Source organism: Homalodisca vitripennis, chromosome X (assembly GCF_021130785.1).
Source record: "Homalodisca vitripennis isolate AUS2020 chromosome X, UT_GWSS_2.1, whole genome shotgun sequence".
NCBI lineage: Eukaryota > Metazoa > Arthropoda > Insecta > Hemiptera > Cicadellidae > Homalodisca > Homalodisca vitripennis.
Genome location: NC_060215.1, coordinates 11,770,610 through 11,787,026, shown reverse-complemented (window position 1 = coordinate 11,787,026; position 16,417 = coordinate 11,770,610). Strand labels below are relative to the sequence as shown.

At 34.2% G+C, this 16,417-nt stretch overlaps 1 protein-coding gene across 1 annotated transcript in view; it reads right to left on the bottom strand.

Moving 5' to 3' along the window:
- Nucleotides 1–16,211, bottom strand: part of LOC124369358 (anoctamin-4-like) — a 64,197-nt gene extending 47,986 nt beyond the window's left edge. Inside the window, exons 1-5 of the mRNA XM_046827336.1 lie at nucleotides 16,124–16,211; nucleotides 15,608–15,771; nucleotides 4,229–4,417; nucleotides 3,566–3,664; nucleotides 736–765 (exon numbers count right to left, since the gene is read on the bottom strand). Coding sequence (XP_046683292.1) covers nucleotides 736–765; nucleotides 3,566–3,664; nucleotides 4,229–4,417; nucleotides 15,608–15,771; nucleotides 16,124–16,211 — 570 coding nt within the window. The remainder of the gene's footprint in view (nucleotides 1–735; nucleotides 766–3,565; nucleotides 3,665–4,228; nucleotides 4,418–15,607; nucleotides 15,772–16,123) is intronic.
- Nucleotides 16,212–16,417: the final 206 nt, after the last annotated feature.

Here is a 16,417-nt window from a genome sequence, read left to right as displayed (position 1 = left end):
ATTTTGTGCGTGAAGAGAACGGACAACATATTATTCTTAGCTAGCGATTGTACCTAATTCACCTTGTAAAAAAACATTACTCTAAGTGCAATAAATAAAACCATAATTTTTTAACAATATTTAAAATCTTAAATTTAAAATGTCCCACGAAGCAGATTTACTTCGGTTATATCATAATAGTTTATATCAATAGTTTTAATTGAACAAATCTGGTTCACGAACAACATGTTAATTTCACTGTAAAGCGTTCTTTGGACCAGTGTAATTTAATTATAGACATTGATGAACTATTTTACTTCATGTTTTGTTTCTTTTATAATACTTGGTTTTACATAGATATTCTTTTTTAATGTTTAAGTTGTAAGACTGCAAAACAAACTATAAAAGAAATTTGTCCCTCGTTCAAAATTATTAAAACTCTATAGTGGTGATTGGTCAAATCAACTTAAAATTGTTTTCGAGAATTAAATATATAAAGTGAACACACGTTCCATTATGTTCTATAACATTAATTCATCTGAGTTCCTTTAATTGATTTGGAACGTCAAAAGCACATTTCTATTCGCCAAAAAGTTTCCAATACTTTCTCTGCAATTGTATTTCATCTATATTAATATAAATACTTCCCATGTTTCTAATGTTTTAAAGGGAAGAAGTCGGTTTGGAAAATTCACCTTACGTCACAAAAGAAAGTAATTTTATGAAATAAATAAATCAATCAAAAATTTTACTTACCCAAGCCTTGACAGAGATGGACAGGAATCTCTGAAATCACAAAAGATCATTATAATAAGTACAGAGAAAGTGTGGGCATAAGGGCCATTATTGACGTAAGCGATTTGTCCACCATTTCTATTATGTAAATTGTTTGTTTTACTGCTGTTAGCAATATAAGGGTTTATATCTCTTAACAGAAAATCCCAATAAACATGACGACAATCTAATGATTTGAAGTTCTGGCTTGTAAATTTTCATTAACTTTCCTTCTCAAAACGGAATTAATGTTAGCTTTAAGTTAAAATTAAATTTGTACTCTTGGATTCCGAACTGACCGTTAATCTGGCACAATTAGCCAAGTTCGGTCAATATTACATTTCTAAGTGTAATGTATTAGGGATGATGCAGACTCTTTATCCACATATAGAACAGATATAAAATGTCTTGAAAGTTAACCTCAAATTACATATTATGTAATTTGAGGTTAACTTTCAAGACATTTTATTTGATATACGTAATTTACATAAATGAATAAATCATTCAAGAGCGATGTGACACGCATAAGATGTATGCATGTCAACTCTATGCACACTAACTCTGAAACATATACTTAATGAAAACAAAACACGAATTATTAAAACTAAAGTAAAGTATCCAGATCACATTGATTGATATGGTTCCTGACTTATGCGTGTCACAATGCTCTGGTATGATTTGTTTAGTTTAACCTACATAGTAATTATCTGTTAGGTTAGTTATTCACTTGAGAAAGAATATCAGATTCTCTCTCTCTGTCTCTCTCTCTCTCTCTCTCTCTCTCTCTCTCTCTCTCTCTCTCTCTCTCTCTCTCTCTCTCTCTCTCTCTCTCTCTCTCTCTCTCTCTCTCTCTCTCATCTCAACTCGTAGTTTTACTAATTTTTTGTATCACTGAACAATGGAAAACGTCCGGAAAATCCTGTTTCCTTCATGTAATTTTAATAGTAACGAACTGGTAACTTGATTTAGAGACTAATATTTGGGTTTGTCAAGAAAATGCAAAATATATCTGTATTTGGCAAAAACCTACCAACAATTTTAAAAATGTGAAGTGTTTTGTTGTGAAATAACAATTTATTTCTATTCTTTTGGATTTAGGAACATCTCAATTTAAGTACCTTCTTATGTTCTCGATAAACACATACTATTCATTTTATCTCAGATAAACAAAAACTCAAACAAATAGAAAGTTTAAACAAATAAAATGTTAAAGTGTAATATCCAACCATTTTGGGAAAATCGAGAAATGTCGCCGGTGTTAGCATAAAGCAATACATATGGTTGGCTTTTTTTTATCAAATTTCACTGGTGTACAAAAATAAAAATGAGAACAATTAAAACATTAAATTACTAATATTATCCAAAATATGCATTATATATAATAATTGTTTATCTCTTAAAGTGTTAACAGCAGCTGCCATAGCTTTATAGAACAAGCTTCTAATTCGTGCTAGCAGAGTATGTCTGCTATAATGAGGTTATTTATTTGTGTATATATCATAATACAATTGTAAAGTACAGTGAATTAGAATGAATAGTTATCAAAAGAATTATATTGATTTATTACCTCAAAATTTTGCAGAAAAACTTCCGACTAAAGTATTAAAAACTGTAATTTTAAAATAAAACATCTCTCCACTCATAAAACAATACGAATTGCATAATGGTAAGAAACCTTTAGCGGTGTTTAAAACACAGAAAATAGTATTGTCTATGACATTTATTCAAAGAGTTATATTACAAAAAAGAATTGTTTCTAAGTATGGGGCGTTGGCTTAACATGTTTGCTATATAAGGCATGTTCTCCACTTACAGCCGTTTACAGGTCGATGACGAAGCCACTGACACTTTCAAAATAATAGAGCAAAGGTCACTCACTATTCACCAACTCTTTATATTATATTCTCACCTAAATTAATGAATTAAAACTAATAGAATAATATAACAGACATGTGTCATTACTTGTGAAAACATGACAACATAAAATTATACATATATAATTTATTATATATAAATACATTTATTATATAGTATAATGTTATTCACTCCACATTACAGGGTCATCTTTATATTAGAATAATGAGTGGTCAAACTTTGAAAACAAATAAAATGTCTATAATAAAATCAAATTTCACTGGACATTTATTAGAAACTGATCATAACTACATAAATGTTGAAAAGAACATGGAAATTTTAGATATAGAAAGGAAAGGAGGAAAATTAACACGAAATAAGAATTACATATATGTCTAAATTATAATAAAGATCCTCGTAAAAGTTGAAATAGCAATCAGAAAAATAGACAAACCCAGTTTTCGAAAAAATTATAATATTAAAAACTGATTACTAATCAAGATTACAACTGTATAAATGTAACATCTGTTTAAATGGTCCACATGTGATATTTAGTTGTTTATTATTTATTTAGGGATGAAAGAATCATAATGTTCACACTGAAAATGGTTTAATACCGTAACACGAAATAAAGTTATTAAAATAAGGGTTTTAGTTGACCCTTTATATATATATATATATATATATATATATATACATAATATATAATTTTATGCTGACATGTTTCCACAAGTAATGTACAAGTAAAGTCTGTTATATTATTTAATTAGTTTTAATATATTTATATATATATAATTATTATTATTAGAATATATAATTATTCTACTATATTTACACACACACACACACACACACAAACACACACAAACACACACACACACACACACACACACACACAACACACACACAAACACACTCTTAATGAACCATACTACGCCATGAGAAGACAGAGACTTACTTTTATTGGCATTTTGAGGTTCATTGCGTCTGCATATTTCATGATTATTCTCCAAGGCACGTGGATTTTCAGAAAAAACGTTTTTTGGTCAAATGATACCTGAAACGCAAATAAAAATAAACATTATATAACAAGGTATATAACAAAGCCTTGACTGTTTTGTAAATATTTTGGCAGTTAAAGTATTGCGTCAAAAATCTATGTATGTGTATATCTCAATAGTACAATCTTTTCCAGAAGTGTCTTAACTGTTACGTAGAAAAAATTGATAGTTAATTTTGATAACTATTTTGTTCTCAATATAATCTCTCTCAATATTACAATCTTAGTTAAAACTGATAAAATCTGAGGATACAGCGATAATATACTTAAATATTAAAACTCTCTATAAAATGCAATAAATTAGTACTATTAATAAAATGTTTTTTTACATTAAGTGAAAAGTACTAAACATGGACTCCTGGAGGCTCAATCTCTGGAAAATAAAAAAACCAACGAGACTTGGAACCACCTTCCTTCAACTCGTGGAAGAAACCAACTTCTAGTTAGGATCTAGGTCGGTACAATGAGATGTGCCCAAGTCAGAGTACCCATATTTTCAATCACTTGCCGAATAGAAAACTATGAACTAGAAAATGTCGATTTTCGCAGTGGACTCTGTACCTCTTTATCCTCCAATTCCACTTCGAGGCCCTCTTGCAGAAGACTCTCGTAGAACTGACGACGGTACTCCTGCTTAAGAGTGTCCTGTTCGGTCAGCACTCCCACGCTGAGGTCTGGATCCTCGTACACCAACACCATGTCGATCCGGCGTTTACCGTCGCGGAAAAACAGCGTTTCTGAGTCCAATCGCTACAACGAAAATTCAGCTTTAAATTCAAAATGATATTTGAACATCTAAAAGGTATAATAGCGTGTAGGATACAGTTTTCCGTCCTCTTAGGCAGGCAACAACTATTACGTCACAGAATACGTCTATCATCCAAAAATCACCCTTTGCAAGAAACTACAATATAAGATTTCCAACAGATCATAGATTTTAGTATTAGTGTGACGGATGAGAAAAACACTATTGCTCAGAACTGATTTAAACACAGCTTTTTGTTTAATAGTTATGTTAAAAACTACTGTCGTGTTTTATTGTACATAAACCAAAACAAATTGGTGGTGCACACAAGTACTATTTGATTTGTTACAAATTGTTTGATTTATAGTCCGGTAAGTTTAGCAAAAAAATAGAAAGTTCTGTAATTGTTTTGTTTCTCAAAAATGGTTAGTGTAATTAAAAAAGTGGAGGGACAATTTTTGTAGATAATTGCATGATCTTCAATTTTTGTCTGACACATTTTATCATAAAACCAACCGTTTCGCTGACAAATACAAAAAAACACATTTTTGCAACCTTTGATTTTGAATAAAACTTTTTGCAGAACTGGGAAAGATGGGGACTTTTCACCATTTCATAACAATGGTGTCCCTAACATCTATGCAAATTTTCAGCTTTCTGAGAGCTAATGCAAGGTTACGCTTATTTCTGGGCTAAAGTGACCGGACTATTAATGAATCACTGGATTTATTTGTACGCTGTATTAAACACATAATAAAGGAAATGAAAGCGTAGAAATAAATAAATTATGGCTTTCTAACAAAAACCAAACACCACTCAATGATTCAACCCGACATTTCCGTAACCACCGATCTATGAAGATGGAACTTTTGCAGTTTCGTCTTACTTTCGTCTTTCAGTAAGGGACACTATGAAACCTTTATTAATCACGAAATTCTGAAATTGTGTACTTCGGTAGTACTTGCACCATAAATGTCCTTAGTGAAAGACTTAAAACTGTCACAATCCATTCACATACAGTAAAAAACCCGAACCTTTTCGATCACGAACCTCTCAGCTTATTGGGAGCTGAAGTTTGGAACTTTTACCGTCTGTCGCCTTGTAGTGTTGTAGTGCCTTCAGTGCTTTTGTATAAACATGTTTCAAAATCTTCACATTCTAATCGCGGATTTTCTTTGAAATAAGATGGGGTTCAAAGACACAGCGTCTAGCTTCCCACATGAACTTAATTGCAACTGTTAGAAGGTAAGGCTCCCAAATTTGATTTTATAAGGTAATTCAAAGAACTTATTAAAAAAATTAGGATATTGCTAAAAAAAGTTGAGATGTCGCTAAGTTTTTAGTTCGGGAGACGAGGGACCATTTGCATAACATGTTTAGCTTTATCATAGGGATTTGTAATCATGTAGGAATTTGGAACATGTAATCAACATAGGAATTTGTCCGTAAGGACGAAATTGATCGCCAGCCGTGCTAGTCTTTTTTGGGTGGGGAGGGGAAAATGAATGGGTATTGAATAAAAATATCGAACGATAAATTCTTTTGTAAGTTATAATATATATAACTTACAACTAGTTATAAGTTATATATAAGTTATATATATATAACTTATAACTATAACTTTTGTAGTTTACCTCATATATATATATATATATGAGGTATATGAGACATTGAGGTAAAAGTTGAATGTTAAGCAGAAAACTGTTGCTTTCTCTCTTTATTCGGTTGGCTGACGATGATCTAACAATTATATAGCTAGATTACCTAATATAACTGTTATATTACAGAAAGAAAACATGGTTCTCACTATTTTTTCTGAATTTAAAAAATGTCTTTAAATTCAGTGGGAGTTCCTTAGAATCCCACCCAATATCTCGCACACACATGAACGTATTAGACAGTGCGAATGATGTTAAAGTAGCAGAATATTTTAGAGATACAGTATACCATTTATAGCATCATTCTCGAAAAGCTCTAGGTTACAGTCCGCTAAGATTTGTATTTTAGTTTGAGTTGTAGAATATTCTAGGTGACCTTAAGGTTTGTTTCCACTATGCTTCTGATCCTGTGTATACTGCATCTCCGGTGCATGCATTAGCGACCTGCAATGCCTCTGTTTCCACAACCCATGCTCCTACAGAGGCAGTTTAATACAATTTAGTCTGCGTGATATGTACGAGCTGCCGATGCATGCATTAGCGACCTGCAATGCCTCTGTTTCCACTACCCATGCTCCTACAGAGGCAGTTTAATACAATTTAGTCTGCGTGATATGTATTAGCTGCCGATGCATGCATTAGCGACCTGCAATGCCTCTGTTTCCACTACCCATGCTCCTACAGAGGCAGTTTAATACAATTTAGTCTGCGTGATATGTATGAGCTGCCGATGCATGCATTAGCGACCTGCAATGCCTCTGTTTCCACTACCCATGCTCCTACAGAGGCAGTTTAATACAATTTAGTCTGCGTGATATGTATGAGCTGCCGATGCATGCATTAGCGACCTGCAATGCCTCTGTTTCCACAACCCATGCTCCTACAGAGGCAGTTTAATACAATTTAGTCTGCGTGATATGTACGAGCTGCCGATGATGCTGCAGCCATACTCATTCTTAATTGGGAACATAACAAGAGAACTAATAATATCTTACTTTATTACCATGATATATTTTTGGTATCGAGATTACACAGCGGTGTCGTGTTAATTTTATTAACCTTCACAAGAATGCCAACCCATGATTTTGACCTTTTTAGTAATTTAATATAAATCTGCCTGTGTGGACTTCTGCAATATAAGAATAAGAATACATTTATTTTTCTAAGTTTGTGACATATTTTTCAGAAACATATTTAATGAACTACTTTGTTGTACTGTATAACGTAAGATGGTGAACACAATAATTTGCCAAGTTTAAGCCAGTCTTAACCAATCAAAATGGCGGCCGTTCGCATTTTGGACAAGGGGTGGTTATGCTTTAGTTGACATTTATAATAGAACAGAGTTAGAATACTGATTTTTAACAGGGTTGCATGGTTCTAATATTTCTTTATAGAAAGATAACATACATACGGAAGTTTCAGAACGGGCATTTTTATTCAAGTTCATTTGTTTACGACGGAAATAAAGCAGATGCTTTTGATTTTATTAATTACGCCTTGGTAATCAAACGAGTAGGTTAACTTGGTAAGAATCTGAACTGTATTTCGCCATCCTGGGCAATCTTTGTAATCAAAGTGTGCGTTCCACGCCTTAACCACGGGTTTCTTGTAATTATTACAAAATCCATTACAAAGTTTTCTACATACTTCGTCCCTTGTCATCGATTAAAAAAATACTGAACTGTTACGATTGTAGCAAGACCTTTTTTCGGCAGTTTTGGGGAGCACATGCGCTTATCAAAATTCAAACTGACAACTCAACATTGACCATCATTGGCACCTACAGGTAGAGCTGATAATCTTTTTCTCAAATCTCGAAACTTTACTGACAAACCTGACAAAAACATCACACATTCCTTTAAACCACAGCCCATCAAAAAAACGTTTATTTTTCCTTACGCCCTACAGACTCACAGTGAGGTCACAATGTCAGCAGACTCCATGCTGAAAGAGGCCCATTCAACAAAATTCCTTGAAATATACCTGAATCAAAGGTTGACATCGAATGGTCACATCAATTCTGTCTTTGCCAAGCTATCCTCAGTCGTTTATGTTTTGAGATCTCTAGCTAAATACTGCCCAATACAGATACTAATGATGACATATTATGGCCTCATTTATTCACAACTCTCTTACGGAGTAGTGTTTTGGGGAGCATGTGCAACACAGACTTAGAATTCATGAGAGCATTCCGGCTTCAGGAAAAACTGTTTGAATTATTGCAAAAATAAAACCCAGGGAGTCGTTCAAAGAGACATTCAAAACCCTGCAGTTGTCGACGCTCCCCAGTCTATCTTGGAAGCCACATTGTTTTGTATGTCTAAATGTGCCTAAAGAAGAAGCCAAGACGTTCTCAAGTATGAAACTAGGGGTAGAGAAAACCACCGAACTGGAAGACACAGGACGGTAGTTTGAACACTTGTCCTTACAAGCGGGTGTTGACTTCATGACAGGTTGCCATGTTATATAAAAATGCCCCGGCGCTAAAGGCGGTAAAAAACTCGCCTAAAACGCCGGCGAGTTTCTGGCAATTATACCGGCGTTTAAACCATCCATTTGGCTAACTGACACCGGTGGTGAGGCTGGGATTTGGTGTGTGGCTGAGTCGAATGAATGTACAAACATTGTAAGTTTCAGTGAGGAAAATTGTGGTGTGCGTGTTAAAATTATCACATGACTTTGGCGATGCAATACTTGTTATTGTCTCCTGGAATAAAAGAATTCTATTGCATTCTATTCTAGATGCGCTTACTCACGGTAAGCCTTGCAACTAGTTTTGGGGCATGCAACGTCGTGCGTCTCTAAGCAACTAACAGCAAGTTGCACGACGCATGAGAAGAGGCATAGTATAAACAAACCTTCACAACTATATTTACTTTTTTTATTTCAATCATTTTATATATGTCCGATACAAGAGGTATGTATTTTTAACCAATTGAAGAATTTGTAAAAAATCAAGATATTCATCACATACAGACCCCATACATATTGCATGTTGCTGAGGCTTGAAACGTATTTTACTCTCAGGTCGTAAGTGTTTGCTAAGAATGGTTTCAGAAGTCTTAATGGTGGAAACCCATAAATATGACACTTTAATGCCTGTTTTCACCATATTGAGAAGTCTTAAACCTTAAAAAACAAATAGCTTTAAGGTCCCAAGTTTGTGATAATTGCCTTGTTAGGTATTTACATATGAAAACGTTTACCACGCAATTACAATTAATCTTAGAAATTCGCGGAAAACGGAAAAAGTACCTCTTAACTAACTTGTTTAGAAATGTTTATAAATAATTGAACTGAGACTTAAAAATAGTATGTTCTATGAAGATACAAATGCTCGCTAACAAATGCTCGGAAACAATTTTATAACTTTTATAAACACTTTTTATAACAAAAAAACTTTGAAGTGTAGTGGAAAACAACATATTCAAACAGAATTCGTCACATTTGCTTACTTAATAGCATTATAAAATACCGTTAGGACCCCAGTTTATTCTAAAACACGTGTTTACTGGCTGATTTTGTGTCGCTTGCTTTCATGTCTAATGGCAGAAATTTTCGGAAAAGCTTGTGCCATAAGATGATATGTCAATATCTCTCTACCTACAGCACAACATTTCCAGAACATACTGAGACTGCTGAACCTAACGTTATGAAGGTTGTGAACTGAAGGATGGGAGTTCTGCGCCTATAATTATCAGGGCAGAAACTATTACAAAAGAAAATACCTAGCCAAACAGCTAATAATGTTTCTAGCCTTTCGTATTACCACAGCTGATCAAACCTAGTGGCTGCCAGCTGTTATTGGCAACAGCGCCGTGATACGCCTAGTGATACTACTGCTCTCTGACGTTGTCGTCACTAACTACGGCTTTGCGCTCGGAGAGTCATCAATCTGCATAAAACTGTAATGTGTCCCACCTGTCCAGTGCCTAGAGAGTACTGTTACATTATAGTTCCCACTTCCAAACAAACGGTTGTAGAATTGACAGGCGGAAAATTAGAACTGACAGAAATTTCAGAAACTAATGAAATACTTGCCATGAAAGTAGTTTGAGCTATTCATAACCTGTACCTTCGTGACATTGGAGGTTCAACACTGAAGTTAAATGGTTCAATAACAAATAATAACAACTATTTCCCTTTCCGACTTCATGGTTCTGTTTAGCAATTAAAATTTATAAACAGTTCATGAGACATCTTACAACAATTTGTGTATCAGAAATGTTTCTGATGTTAATGCTAATGTTCTAGAACTGTACATTGATTGATGTTCTAACTGAGGGTAACAAATAGTTTTACTCATCTAAGCTGCGCATGTATTCCTGAATTATATTTAGCTATTCCTTACAGTTTGGTAAATGAAGAAGTTTCTTTGATCCCGGTGTGTACTAATTATTATTATTTCTTGAAGATTTCAGTACAAACATGTAAATGAAAATTTAAATATATTAAATGTATATGCTTCTCAGAATAACCAAATTCTATATATAGTGAATTTATATCAATCGAGTGAATAAATAAATCAATTAGTTTGCCTCTGTATAAGTAAATAGCATCAAACATACGGTCTGAATCGTGCCTCTGTATAAGTAAATAGCATCAAACATACGGTCTGAATCGTGCCTCTGTATAAGTAAATAGCATCAAACATACGGTCTGAATCGTGCCTCTGTATAAGTAAATACCATCAAACATACGGTCTGAATCGTGCCTCTGTATAAGTAAATAGCATCAAACATACGGTCTGAATCGTGCCTCTGTATAAGTAAATAGCACCAAACATACGGTCTCAATCGTGCCTCTGTATAAGTAAATAGCATCAAACATACGGTCTGAATCGTGCCAACGTACAATGAGTGTGTTTTAATATTTACAGAGATAGGGACTAAAGTTATCACGCGAGTGTGGCTCACTCTTGCACATTTCAATTATAACGTGATCGCCCAGATGGCCGATTATTGATCGCAATAAAAACACCAAAGTTACTCGATAAAACTTTACTCTTTGGCGTTGCTTCACTGAGTGTTACTTTCCTTTCCTGCCATGCTCCTTTCTGTTTACGCAAAAAAGTGACAGATGATTGTGTCAAGTAATTGTAACTGGTCTCTGAATAAGTAAGTTTGATGAAAGAATACCCCGTTATCAAAGTCCCGCTCACCAATTTTAGTTTGACCTCTTTGAATAAGTTATGTAGTCTACACCCGAAATAGAAGTAAAATACATTGTTAGAAGTCGTACTTATGTGCCTTATATGAAATGGACTCATTTTTGTGTTGGATTTATGTGGATGAACTGTCGAGATTCAACTGATTTCCTTTTTTATAAAAAACATGGCATACTTATTGTGATATCAACCCACAAAATTCTTCTAAAATTTCTCAATTAAAATTATCTTGGTTTTATACAAGTTTTTTGGTTGTAGAAATAAAACGATATTTTTAACACATGAAGATGTGTGTATATAACGTGCAAGATGTATAAGATGGTAACGTCATATCCTTATATTATACAACTAGAGTGCTAACAAACTAACAAATAGTACCTATACAAGACCTCAACAAGAATTTGAGTAAATTTTGTATTTAAATTTTGGGAAATTATTCAGTGAAATCACAATATCTAACTCTGTTAAGAACAAATCCTTATTTCTCATAAATATGACAGACATTAGAATATTTTTATGTCTCATATTCTTACTCAATTAAATGATCAGCTATAATTATAATTGTTAGGATTATTTTTCCCTCAAAATATACTTCAATAGTATAACTAATAGTTTATCTATAACTGCCCCAATTCGCGTTTCTTGCTTTTAACCACAAAGTAATACACACATACAGGTACCTTTCGACCTATAACATTTCTGTATATTTTGTTGGCAAACACCAAACCTTCCAAGTCTTAGGTTTATATAAAAGGCCATTATAAAGAAATAGCCATCAGTGAGGTTTTATTTTCACAGAAGTATAATGTACCTTGTATTACAAGAATGGGAGTTGGGTAATGTTCCTAAGTTCGGTATACGAGTAGGTATACCTCCTGTGGAATTCGACTTTAATCCCACTTGATGAGTAGTTGTGCACACTAACTACTTAATAATCTGAAGTGCAAAGATTGGTATATACCTTATTTTGAAGGAAGGTATGCCTCCTGTGGAGAATTCGACTTTAATCCTACTTGATGAGTAGTTGTGCACACTAACTACTTAATAATCTGAAGTGCAAAGATTAGTATATACCTGATTTTGAAGGAAGGTATGCCTCCTGTGGAGAATTCGACTTTAATCCCACTTGATGAGTACCAGTTGTGCACACTAACTACTTAATAATCAGAAGTGCAAAGATTAATATATACCTGATTTTGAAGGAAGGTATGCCTCCTGTGGAGAATTCGACTTTAATCCCACTTGATGTGTAGTTGTGCACACTAACTACTTAATAATATGAAGTGCAAAGATTAGTATATACCTTATTTTGAAGGAAGGTATGCCTCCTGTGGGGAATTCGACTTTAATCCTACTTGATGAGTAGTTGTGCACACTAACTACTTAATAATCTGAAGTGCAAAGATTAGTATATACCTGATTTTGAAGGAAGGTATGCCTCCTGTGGAGAATTCGACTTTAATCCCACTTGATGAGTAGTTGTGCACACTAACTACTTAATAATCAGAATTGCAAAGATTAGTATATACCTGATTTTGAAGGAAGGTATGCCTCCTGTGGAGAATTCGACTTTAATCCCACTTGATGAGTAGTTGTGCACACTAACTACTTAATAATCAGAATTGCAAAGATTAGTATATACCTGATTTTGAAGGAAGGTATGCCTCCTGTGGAGAATTCGACTTTAATCCCACTTGATGTGTAGTTGTGCACACTAACTACTTAATAATATGAATTGACAAGATTAGTATATTCCTGATTTTGAAGGAAGGTATGCCTCCTGTGGAGAATTCGACTTTAATCCCACTTGATGTGTAGTTGTGCACACTAACTACTTAATAATATGAATTGACAAGATTAGTATATTCCTGATTTTGAAGGAAGGTATGCCTCCTGTAGAGAATTCGACTTTAATCCCACTTGATGTGTAGTTGTGCACACTAACTACTTAATAATATGAATTGACAAGATTAGTATATTCCTGATTTTGAAGGAAGGTATGCCTCCTGTGGAGAATTCGACTTTAATCCCATCTGATGTGTAGTTGTGCACACTAACTACTTAATAATCAGAATTGCAAAGATTAGTATATTCCTGATTTTGAAGGAAGGTATGCCTCGTGTGGAGAACTCGACTTTAATCCCATCTGATGTGTGGTTGTGGACACTAACTACTTAATAATATGAATTGACAAGATTAGTATATTCCTGATTTTGAAGGAAGGTATGCCTCCTGTGGAGACCTCGACTTTAATCCCATCTGATGTGTAGTTGTGGACACTAACTACTTAATAATATGAATTGACAAGATTAGTATATTCCTGATTTTGAAGGAAGGTATGCCTCGTGTGGAGAAATCGACTTTAATCCCATCTGATGTGTAGTTGTGCACACTAACTACTTAATAATCAGAATTGACAAGATTAGTATATTCCTGATTTTGAAGGAAGGTATGCCTCGTGTGGAGAAATCGACTTTAATCCCATCTGATGTGTAGTTGTGCACACTAACTACTTAATAATCAGAATTGCAAAGATTAGTATGTTCCTGATTTTGAAGGAAGGTATGCCTCGTGTGGAGAACTCGACTTTAATCCCATCCGATGTGTGGTTGTGGACACTAACTACTTAATAATATGAATTGACAAGATTAGTATATTCCTGATTTTGAAGGAAGGTATGCCTCCTGTGGAGAACTCGACTTTAATCCCATCTGATGTGTGGTTGTGGACACTAACAACTTAATAATATGAATTGACATGATTAGTATACTTCTGATTTTGAAGGAAGGTATGCCTCCTGTGGAGACCTCGACTTTAATCCCATCTGATGTGTGGTTGTGGACACTAACTACTTAATAATATGAATTGACAAGATTAGTATATTCCTGATTTTGAAGGAAGGTATGCCTCGTGTGGAGAAATCGACTTTAATCCCATCTGATGTGTAGTTGTGCACACTAACTACTTAATAATCAGAATTGCAAAGATTAGTATGTTCCTGATTTTGAAGGAAGGTATGCCTCCTGTGGAGAAATCGACTTTAATCCCATCTGATGTGTAGTTGTGCACACTAACTACTTAATAATCAGAATTGCAAAGATTAGTATATTCCTGATTTTGAAGGAAGGTATGCCTCGTGTGGAGAACTCGACTTTAATCCCATCTGATGTGTGGTTGTGGACACTAACTACTTAATAATATGAATTGACAAAATTAGTATATTCCTGATTTTGAAGGAAGGTATGCCTCCTGTGGATACCTCGACTTTAATCCCATCTGATGTGTGGTTGTGGACACTAACTACTTAATAATATGAATTGACAAGATTAGTATATTCCTGATTTTGAAGGAAGGTATGCCTCCTGTGGAGAAATCGACTTTAATCCCATCTGATGTGTAGTTGTGCACACTAACTACTTAATAATCAGAATTGCAAAGATTAGTATATTCCTGATTTTGAAGGAAGGTATGCCTCGTGTGGAGAACTCGACTTTAATCCCATCTGATGTGTGGTTGTGGACACTAACTACTTAATAATATGAATTGACAAGATTAGTATATTCCTGATTTTGAAGGAAGGTATGCCTCGTGTGGAGAAATCAACTTTAATCCCATCTGATGTGTAGTTGTGCACACTAACTACTTAATAATCAGAATTGACAAGATTAGTATGTTCCTGATTTTGAAGGAAGGTATGCCTCCTGTGGAGAAATCGACTTTAATCCCATCTGATGTGTAGTTGTGCACACTAACTACTTAATAATCAGAATTGCAAAGATTAGTATATTCCTGATTTTGAAGGAAGGTATGCCTCGTGTGGAGAACTCGACTTTAATCCCATCTGATGTGTGGTTGTGGACACTAACTACTTAATAATATGAATTGACAAAATTAGTATATTCCTGATTTTGAAGGAAGGTATGCCTCCTGTGGATACCTCGACTTTAATCCCATCTGATGTGTGGTTGTGGACACTAACTACTTAATAATATGAATTGACAAGATTAGTATATTCCTGATTTTGAAGGAAGGTATGCCTCCTGTGGAGAAATCGACTTTAATCCCATCTGATGTGTAGTTGTGCACACTAACTACTTAATAATCAGAATTGCAAAGATTAGTATATTCCTGATTTTGAAGGAAGGTATGCCTCGTGTGGAGAACTCGACTTTAATCCCATCTGATGTGTGGTTGTGGACACTAACTACTTAATAATATGAATTGACAAGATTAGTATATTCCTGATTTTGAAGAAAGGTATGCCTCCTGTGGATAACTCGACTTTAATCCCACTTGATGAGTAGTTGTGCACACGAACTATTTAATAATCTGAATTGCCAAGGAAGATATATCTGAATCTTATATACCTGATTTTTGAAGGAAGGTATGCCTCCTGTGGAGAACTCGACGGGCGCGTTATCCTCCTCTTGTACCTCCTCTCTGAGTGGCACTTTCACTTCATCCTTGCACGAAGGATGAGTATCCTCTGGCAGAGGTGTTCCGGGAAGATCCTCTTCCACAGTTGCCCCCCCTGTTGGTGGACCTTACACAGTTATCGTCTACTTCAGTAAGGTGAATAACGTTGAAAACAAAGTTTATAACAGTACCCCTAAATAAATATTAATTCATAGTACAGAAATATATAAAATTGAGCTTTTATGGTACATTAAAAACAGGTTTTTTTTATTTAACAACCATCGGGAGTTCTCAGTATGGTGTAACCTTTTTTCATTTAATTAACGTAGTTTTAATAATTAACGCTCATTTATGTTTTAGGTTGCAATAAATTCCAACGTATAGTGTTGGTATTGGTCGTGTGAAAACATTGATTTCGTAAGGTTTGGTGTACAGTAATACTTGACGACATTTTATTATTTACTTGCCTATGCGAAATGAAATGCTGCCGGTGACAGCAAAACTGTTGTGTTGTATTCTAACATAGCAACTTTTTGTGTGTGAAGCTTCAAACATCTTTTCTTTGTTTTATATACACAAAATAAAGGAAGTAACCAGTAATATTCAATGAATGTAAACGTAGATTTTAAAAATTCCATATATTACATCTTCCAGTGATGATGACTCCTGGTACGGTTTAATCATTATAAAACAGCATTTCAAGATTATTATGATGAATAAAATATTATGTAGTAGAATATTGTTTGGCGTTTGAAAATTAA